The 9,482-nt window shown below is 38.0% G+C and overlaps 1 protein-coding gene across 1 annotated transcript in view; it reads right to left on the reverse strand.

Moving 5' to 3' along the window:
* Window positions 1-3,412: 3,412 nt before the first annotated feature.
* The window catches only part of LOC107687370 (LIM domain and actin-binding protein 1-like), a 36,083-nt gene continuing 30,013 nt past the window's right edge, over window positions 3,413-9,482 (reverse strand). The window contains exons 7-11 of the mRNA XM_016484659.1: window positions 8,578-8,661; window positions 8,289-8,325; window positions 7,874-7,950; window positions 6,146-6,279; window positions 3,413-4,701 (exon numbers count right to left, since the gene is read on the reverse strand). Coding sequence (XP_016340145.1) covers window positions 3,519-4,701; window positions 6,146-6,279; window positions 7,874-7,950; window positions 8,289-8,325; window positions 8,578-8,661 — 1,515 coding nt within the window. The 3' untranslated portion in view covers window positions 3,413-3,518. The remainder of the gene's footprint in view (window positions 4,702-6,145; window positions 6,280-7,873; window positions 7,951-8,288; window positions 8,326-8,577; window positions 8,662-9,482) is intronic.

Raw genomic sequence — 9,482 nt, forward strand, 5'->3', positions numbered from 1 at the left:
ATGTTACAGTCACTGCCCTTGCCGTCCAGAATAAGAGAGAACATCCCAATCAAATAAAGGGATTTGTGGAAACTGTGGTTCCTAATTATTGTGATCCAACATTTGCCTCGCACTTCAGGATGAAAAGACAAACATTTCAGGTGAAGGATAATCCACTTCTTACCTCCAAAGTCTGTTATGATCTATATGACCCTATTATTTTTATAATAGTATTAGGCTTATCATTATTGCTGATCACTGTTGTTGTGCTATGATATTGTAATATTTACCAATATATAATCAGAGGAGTATAGAAAAGTTTATGAAAATGTCACTCCACAATACAATAGCAAAATATATGAATATGTATAGTATTTTTATTTTACATTAATCAGTGTCTAGCACACCTTCCTAAGGAAAGGATATGGACCAGAAGACATTGCAATTACTAAATGATATTTAGACAGACTTAAAGAAGTTCCAGATCTATACATGTGCTCTTGTTATTTCAGTTATTTTGCCTTTAATGTAAATAAACATGTGCAAACAATATACTTGCTCTTGTGAATTTATTTGGATGTTAATTACATTGTGCGAGCTGTCTCTTTAATACCACGTGGTTTACATATATGTTGCTGCTGATTGAGCTGACATGTTTGACACACCCACCAAACAAGAGAAAACGCATCTCAAACCCCGTTGCACACCGTTGCACACCGTTTCCAGGAAACACGTCGTTCAAACCGGAAACCGTAGCAAAACGGTGCACACCGGTTTGAGCTTGAACTTGCCCCTGGTTCATCAACCACTCAGCGCACTCAATCACCAGAATTCTAATCAGTCACACCTGTCACAGATCACCTCGTCACCCAGCCAGCACTATATAAGCACACACTACCCACCTTCTCATTGTTTGATTTCCCTCGTGGATTATGTACCCAAAATCTGTGCTCTATTTACCTGCGATCTCAACTTCCCTCCTTCCAAGATCTCCTTTGTCTCCCTTGTGTTCTCCAGCGTCTCTCTTGATCTCCTCACTCCGCACCTGCAATACTTAACCTGTCCCCAGCTGCTGGCAACTGCCATCATCGCATCTAGTAAGTGTGTGCTCTCTGACTCTGGTAAAGCAAAGAAAAGTTTCATCGGTATCCTCCTTGATTACCCTAAGACCGTTTATTTACCTGGACTCTCCTGCCAGTAGCCATTGCTACAAAACTGCTAATAAACACCTGTTGGTTTTAGGTATTTTCTTGCCTCAGAGTCTGGTTTTCTTTAACAGAAGACCAGACCATAACAGCATGAACCCGACAGGTGTGAATCCCTTCCAGGAGCTGGTGGATTCCCTCCGCAATGTCCTCGGCACACCGGCTGTCACACCCACCGCACCCCCAGTTCCAGTTCCTGCACTAGCATCTTCTTCGGCTCCCATGTACACTGCCAGTCCCATGGTCAATCCAGCGGCCTACTCTGGCTTGGCGGATGAATGCAACTGGTTCCTTCTACAATGTTTGCTCACCTCAGAGATGCCGCTGCATCGTTTTCCAACTGACAGAGCTAAAATCTCCTTCATTCGGTCTCTACTCACAAGTTGAGCACTCCAGTGGGCTGAATCTTTATGGCAGCAAGATGGACCAGCGACCCATTCACTTGAAGCCTTTACTGTCCGTTTCCAAGAAGTATTCGGAAAACCAGTTGGAGGTTTCTCCATCGCAGAATAATTACATTGTCTACATCAAGGCAAGAGCTCCATTTAAGATTATGCTCTTCGATTCAGAAACCTAGCAGCTTCCAGTGGATGGAATGAGCACTACCTGTTAAAGGATGTATTCCATTGCTCCCATGGGACCGTAGGCTCGACAGGATGGGGCAAAAATGGGCTCAGGGGAGATAATAACAGCATGGGAAGATCATCTGCCATCCTCGTCTTGTACTTGGGCTTGCTCTCACTTGATGCTTTATTATACAGGGCATTAATATTTATAACTCATACTTAAATCATTCACAGGTAACTAATATTGGCATTAAATGACTCAATGAAGTCTCATGAATAAATACGAAGTTAATAATGAATAAATAAGCTCTTTTTGCATCATGACTTGAAGTTTTTTTTTATTTTTTTTTAATTTTTTTTTTTTAAGAGTGATATGACCCAACAGTAATGAGCCTAAAAACAAACACAATGGCCTTCAATCTCACCATAACAGTATTTTTTTTCTTTTTCTTTTGCTGATTCATGGTATAAATAACGAATCTGATTTAATTGAAATAACTTAATATAAATTAAGCATTTTTTTTTTAAGTGAGTTGAAATTGCTCACTGTTTTACAGGTATTTGCATGAAAATTACACTTCTAATTTATGGAGCTATTACTCCCTATAAATGAGTTTTAATGCATTTGTAAATTTATTAGTCATTAATTAACCGCTTTACACGTTTTTACAAATGAAACCTTAATATAAAATGTTACAATTATATTATGTTTGGATTTAGAGTTTCAGGCAGGGTGCGAACTATGGGGGAGCTAGGGGGAGCTCGGCTCCCCTTAATAAGACATGGGCTCCCCTGAAAACGTGATTTGTGAAATTTTGGGGGGTCTCAAAAAATATGACAAGGTGTTATTTTGACGTGCAATTTCAGTTTTGTGTAATGTGATCATCGTGGATTATTATGTGTAAAATTGCAAAAATATAATTCATTCATGCATGACGGCGATTTAAACCTAATTCACTTCAATAAAGATAACTATACATGATATTTTTGTCATAAGCATCAAGGTGTGGGGGCGCTGCACCCCCCGTTATAAAAAAAAAAAAGTGGGCTCCCCCAAAGTCCACGGTATAGTTCGAACACTGGTTTCAGGTACACTGTGAAGACAGGTAGGCTACATATAGAGCATGTTTTTGCGGTCTAACTCAAGCCACGCCTCCTCCAAAACACATGAACACACACAGGCAGACCAGAGGCTAACCAGCAACGCGATCAGAGACTGCATTGGTGGAAGGATGAATGCAATGCTGTCAGATTACCTCATGTCTTATTCACAGGTAAGAAAATTCAACATAAAACTGAAATTATGCACCTTATGTCCCCAATTTCAGTGAAATAATGTTTATTGTGTACTTGCTCAATAATCTCAATATGATCAATAATCATTAAAACAGTGGAAAATGTTTTAAAATATGGCCTAGGAGAGTAACCAAAACTGTTGATTAAACTGTCAAAGGCTGAGAATAAGAGAGAAAATTTGTTAATTGGGATCAACACAAAATATTCTTAGATTAATAAACAATAATAGTGATTTTTAAAACTTTTTGTAAAGTAATTTTTACAGCAACCAAAAGAAAACATGGATGGCAAAGAACAAAAACCCCCAAAAATAGCGATAGTTCCAAGAAAGAAGTTTAAAGAAAAAGATGTACAGTACCATAGTACTTGGTTAAAATATAAAGTACTTGTTTTTTTTTTATTATGTTGAATTTATAGCAGTTGTATTTTCAGAGTAAATAAATGGAAGGGATTGATGACATACAGCATATTGTCAAATTATTGCCACCTCCTCTTCCTCGTCGTCTTCATCTTCATAGTAGCGATTCCTCTTGATCATCTCCTCTACAGTCAGGGACTCCTCAGCCTCCTCGCCATCCCAGAAGCCCACATCCTGGGATTTCCTATGGGCTTTTTCTTCCACAGTTGGAGAGCTTGTGTCTTGGGAAGACTGGAGCTCAGGAGAAGTGCTTAAGCATTTCACCGGTTTTTCCTCATCTTCCAAATGGCCTGTCGGAACCTCATGTTGTTGTAGCTCAGGCTCCTTTTTTGTTAGTTGAGTCAGAGATTCTTTATTTGTTTGTTGTAGACCAGCTTCATTTTTTGTTTGCTGTGGCTCGGCCTCCTTTTTTGTTTGTTGCGTCTGTTTGAGAATAGAGGAGGGCATCTTTTCTGTACTATCAAGTTTGGCAGGACTCTCAACATTCTCCTTGGATTGGCTTTCACTGTCCTTTGTCTTTTCATCTGGGATTCTTGCCTCTTCTTGCACTTCAGTTTTGTCTGTTTTCACTTTTGACCGTGAACGAAGATCCTCCAGTGAGCCTCGTCTGACCAAAGCAACCTTGTGAGACAATTGTGACTCTTGTTTTGAAGCATTGGATAATGCCAAGCTTGGTGCCACAGAAAAGGGACGGCTCCGCTCTTTAAGTGAGGAACTACGTCGAAGACTTCTCAGTTCTGCTCGTTCAGGGCTCTGCTGAGCAGGTGGAGCTTCCTCCTCTGGAGGCCACTTTGCTCTGAAAAGCTTGGATGAACCCTTTCCAACTCCAGTGACTGGACTGGACTGGATGGAGCTTCCATCACTGTCTGCAGGAGGTGGCCACGCAACTCTCAGTTTTCTTGTTTCCACAGAAGGGGTTTGTGGTTTTTCCATGGAGCTGGTTGAGCTGGTTTGACTTTTTGTCTCTAGAGCTGCAGCGAGGCCAGTGAATTTGACCAGTTGTGACTCCTCCACTTTAGGGCTCAACTGTTCTGTAGGCTTCACTAACACAGAGTCTTCCACAAAGGGCTTTGAGTTTTCATCTCTCTCAGGTTCCTCTTCGTTTGTTCGTGGTGTCCACATTTCCTTGTGTGGTCGATGGCCAAATCCCTCATCATAGTTGCCCTTAGACTTGAATAGCTGGCTGAAGTGAGGTTTACAGTAGATGTCACCATGTAGGGAAGCATAAGTCCCCAAACTGAAATAAACAGGACACGAAAGAAGACATATTATTTCCATATGAAGGATATCTAAAATCTGACCTCAGTAGGTTGTTGGAAGTTTACTAATATTGAGTAATTATTTTAATACATAGACTGAGGCTGTCAAAATGATAAATGATAAAACTAGTTTATTAACATTGTTTAATTGAGTTTGCTTTAGTTTGTATTATTTAACATTTAAAATGTTTCATTCATAATCATGTTTAAAGGCAAATCCAACCTCACAGAACATAAACACAACAGTAGCAACAACAGGTAATACATAATGAAAATAATTAATTTATAACAACAATGTCTGCTTCACTTTTCAGCTTTAAAACACCTTTAAACAAACCTTTGTACCTCCCATAGACCCCAGTACCTTTTTATATACAGAGACAAAATTATTGTTTGTGGTAAACTGACAGCTTAAAAAGAAATGTCCTTTTATTCTGATATAATACTAATAATTCTTATATGAGTAATAAACTCAGCAAAAAAAGAAAAAAAAATCAGAATGCTGTATTTTAAAGATAATTTTGTAAAATCCAAATAACCTTTTCAGATCTTTATTGGAAAGGGTTTGAACAATGTTTTTCATGCTTGTTCAATGAATCATAAACAATTATCGCACATGCAACTGTGAAACAGTCCTGAAGACACTTATTGTTAATAATTTAATAATTAATAATAATTTATGCATTTAGCAGATGCTTTTATCCAAAGCGACTTGCAGTGCATTCAGGCTACACATTTTTTACCAGTATGTGTGTTTCTTGGGAATTGAACACACAACCTTCTGCACTGCTAACGCAATGCTCTACCACTGAGCCACAGGAACTTTTGTTCACAGGCAGCAAGCAATTATGGTTACAGTTACAATAACTTAGGACCGTAAAGAGACCTTTCCGTTGACTCTGCAGAAAGAAAAAAAGAAAAAAAAGATGTCCAGGTCCCTGATTACCCCCGTGAACAGGAGAGTCCTGCTATAGGGAGACAGAAGAACAGCTGATTGTCCTTCAAGTGACAAACCATGTGACCTCCCAAAAATGTCTGGGAGCTTGCAAATGCCTTGTTGGAAGAGTGGAGTCACACCACATAGCAAGAACTGGCAAATCTGGTGCATCTGTTTGTCAAATGTCTTTGAAACGTATGTCCTCTGTTTATGTTTACTGATAAAAGTGAAACTGATCAATGTAAATATATGAATAAAAGCTTAAAGTAGTAGCTCCGTAGATTGGCAATAGAGGGACAGAAATCTCTATTCAAAATATCGTCCTTTGTGTTAAGAAGATGAACAAAACTCCTATGGGTTTGGAACGACATGAGGGTGAGTAAACAATGACAGCATTTTCATTTTAGGGGGAAATCTCCCTTAAGTTGTATTGAAACCACAGAATATTCCTTAAGAGATCATAGTAATTTAAAACAAAAACTGACCTGAGTTTGGTACTACAAAAGGCACAGCGGAAGCAACTCTTGTGGTAAATCTGCTGATTGGCAACAAGTTTCTCCAATGGGTAAACGGTCTTTAGGCAGGACACACATCTTTCATGGACAGGCAGATGAAGTTTCTGTCCAGAGAAACACAAGAGTTATAACCATCTTATCAGCAATGAAATTCAGTATTTAGTATGAATACCAGACTTCTATGGTATAAAATCTCATGTTCCATACTAGCAGTTAACAGACTGTCCCAAAATCTTTGAAGGAATTTAATGTTCATATTCTATTCTCTACCACAGACAAACTGTATTGTTTTTGACTTTGTATTTGACTATTACACTCAGGTCCGGAAGTATTCGGACACTGACTGCGTTTTTGTGCTTTTGCCTTTATACACCACTACAATGGATTTGAAATAAAACAATCAAGATGTGATTGAAGTGCAGACTTTTAGCTTTATTTTAAGAGGTTCCACAAAAAAATATGACATTTACCATTTAGGAGTTGCAACTATTTTAAGCAAAGTACCTCCATTTTCAGGGGCTCAATAGTATTTGGACAGTTGACTAAAAAGAGGTTAATTGACCAGGTGCTGTCCATTCCCTCGTTACTTCAAGAAAAATTGAGCAGATAAAAGATCTGAAGTTGAAATAAGGCATCAAATTGGCATTTGGAAGCTGTTTGACTGGAGCTACCAATATGAAGTCCAAAGAGATCTCGATGAAAGTGAAGGAGACCATCCTTGAGCTGAAAAAACAACATAAATCAATAAGAGAGATAGCAAAAACCTTAGGTGTGGCCAGATCAACGGTTGGCTACATTCTCAAGGGGCGCAAGCCCATGTGAAAAGTTTCACATTTCGCTGCATTCCAAAGTTTAAGCTTGGTAAACTCTGACCTACGAATTCGCATCACTGGAAGCCGTGTGACCAACAGCAGATTGATACGTCAGAGCATGACCTTTGTAGCTGGATTTAAAAGAACATACATTTAAAACTGCAGCACTGCAGGAAAGTGGAGTAGATTGTACATTTTTACATTTTATATGAATTATTATATGTTATGTGTTGAATTAAAGTTTTTAAGATGCTGCATAGTGTGACGTCATATGCTACAAAACTGATAGGAAGCAGCTTCACAGTGCAGATGGATAATGATCCTAAACATACTGTGAAAGGAACTCAAGACTTTTTGAAGGCAAAGATATGGAATATTCTTCAATGGCCTGATCTCAATCAAATAGAGCATGCTTTTCAGTTACTGAAGACAAGACTGAAGGCAGAAAGACCTACAAACAAGCAGCAACTCAAGGTGGCTGCAGTGAAGACCTGGAAAAGCATCTCCAGGGAGAAAACTCAGAATATGGTGGTGTCCATGGGTTCCAGACTACAGGCAGTCATTGACTGCAAAGGATTTTCATCCAGATATTAAAATTGTGCTTATATTTACAATTATGTCACTTTGTCCAAATACTACTGAGCCCCTGAAAATGGAGGTAGTTTGCTTAAAATGGCTGTAACTCCTAAATGGTAAATGTCATATTTTTGTGGAACCCCTTAAAATAAAGCTAAAAGTCTGCACTTTAATCACATCTTGATTGTTTTATTTCAAATCCACTGTAGTGGTGTATAAAAGCAAAAGCACAAAAACTCAGTGACCGAATGCAGGTAGAAGTAAGCTTTTGTGCTTTAGATAAATAGAAATGAGTTTGCAGGTCACAGACCCTGGCCACTTTAGGAGGCTGCTTGTTCTCTGCTACAGGAGTTGCCCCACTAGGGCTCGATGTGTGTACATGCTCTCCTAAAGGAAACACAAATAAATGACAGATCACTACATACTCTACACTACTGTACACTATATACTGTACCTATCTTTAGCACTAGAGAGCAATATCATGAGACAATGATTCATGTTATTTCTTAGCATTGCAAGCATGTGAAATTAAAGAAAATTGTAAGGTATGTTTATTTGTTAAACAATTACTTCCTCATTCACCATGTTGGTCTGGGTTTTCTTTTCTTTTCGCTTTCATAGTTTTTTAAGGTTAAAGGAATGTCTGCATATAACCATAACTCACTATTTATAAAATCAGCTCATAGTTTCAGTTTAGAATTGTAATCATAGAACAATGGACTCACCATTGATCTTTGTGCAGTTTGACTCAGGGAGTGTGCTCTGTATCAAATCATACAGAAAGAAAAAACAAACAATTAAGTAAACAGGAGTCTTGTTAAATCTTAAGGTAATCACAAGGTAAACAATTTAATATTTTGACAAACATATATTATACATAACATCATGAAAAATTCACCTGTAAATTATGTGTAAATAGTGTAAATAATATTAAATTCAGTATTAATACATAATTGAGAGATGTTTGTCTATTTAGTTTATTTAGACTAGATTTAAAAAGAAATCAGAATGTACCACTATCTGTCTATCACCAGCAGGTGGCGAAATCTTCTTATGATCCATGGAGGGAACACTTTCCTCTGTTTCTGACTGGTTTGCCTGAAACAAATTGCAATCACTTCAAATCAGCATACTTTAAAAATAATCCAATAATGTATAAATCAATCAACATAATGCATATGTTACATGTGTCTTACCACACATTTTCTCACCCTTAGGGATTTACAGTACCACCACACTTACTATCTTCTAATTCTTGAATGTATATGCCCTTGATTATTGGAAGTTTATTATTATTATTATTATTTGCTGTGGCATTAGTTGTTCTGGAAAGGATGATGAATCTGTGACAGAGGATTCTTTAAACTCTGCAGTTACATAATTCCTATCATGCAGTTCATTTTCATGAAACCGTTATTTGAAACCGTCATGAAAACACTTAGTTTTAGCATGGTAATGATATGACAATGTTAATTTATTTGGTCTTAGAGAAACGGATCTGCTAGGCTGCTGCTGCTTCTGTTGATTGCTGCAACAGCAAAACAAGTACAAAAACTTGCTATTGCCAATACACAGACACACTGCTGTGGTTATATAAGACATACTGCTGCTGCACAAATAACATACATGAAATTACCTCTAGCAGATACCCCTATACAGGTGGAGCTGGGGGAGGTGGATGGTTTTTGAGAGGGTTTCAAGAATTGCTTAAAGCAAACACTGAACCGAACCATTTAAATGTTCATTAGCAGGCTAATTGACTACAGATGCAACAGACACCAATCAGCTTGTGCCATGTGGTGATAATGTGACAGCTAGCAAGTTGCATTAAGGACCTATCAGCCTTCGCCATCTAGTGTTTCATGACAAAACTATATTTATGTTACAAAGAAGAAGGTTTTAGATTATATATATATATA

The sequence above is a fragment of the Sinocyclocheilus anshuiensis genome, unplaced genomic scaffold (genome assembly GCF_001515605.1).
Source record: "Sinocyclocheilus anshuiensis isolate Anshui unplaced genomic scaffold, SAMN03320099.WGS_v1.1 scaffold157, whole genome shotgun sequence".
NCBI lineage: Eukaryota > Metazoa > Chordata > Actinopteri > Cypriniformes > Cyprinidae > Sinocyclocheilus > Sinocyclocheilus anshuiensis.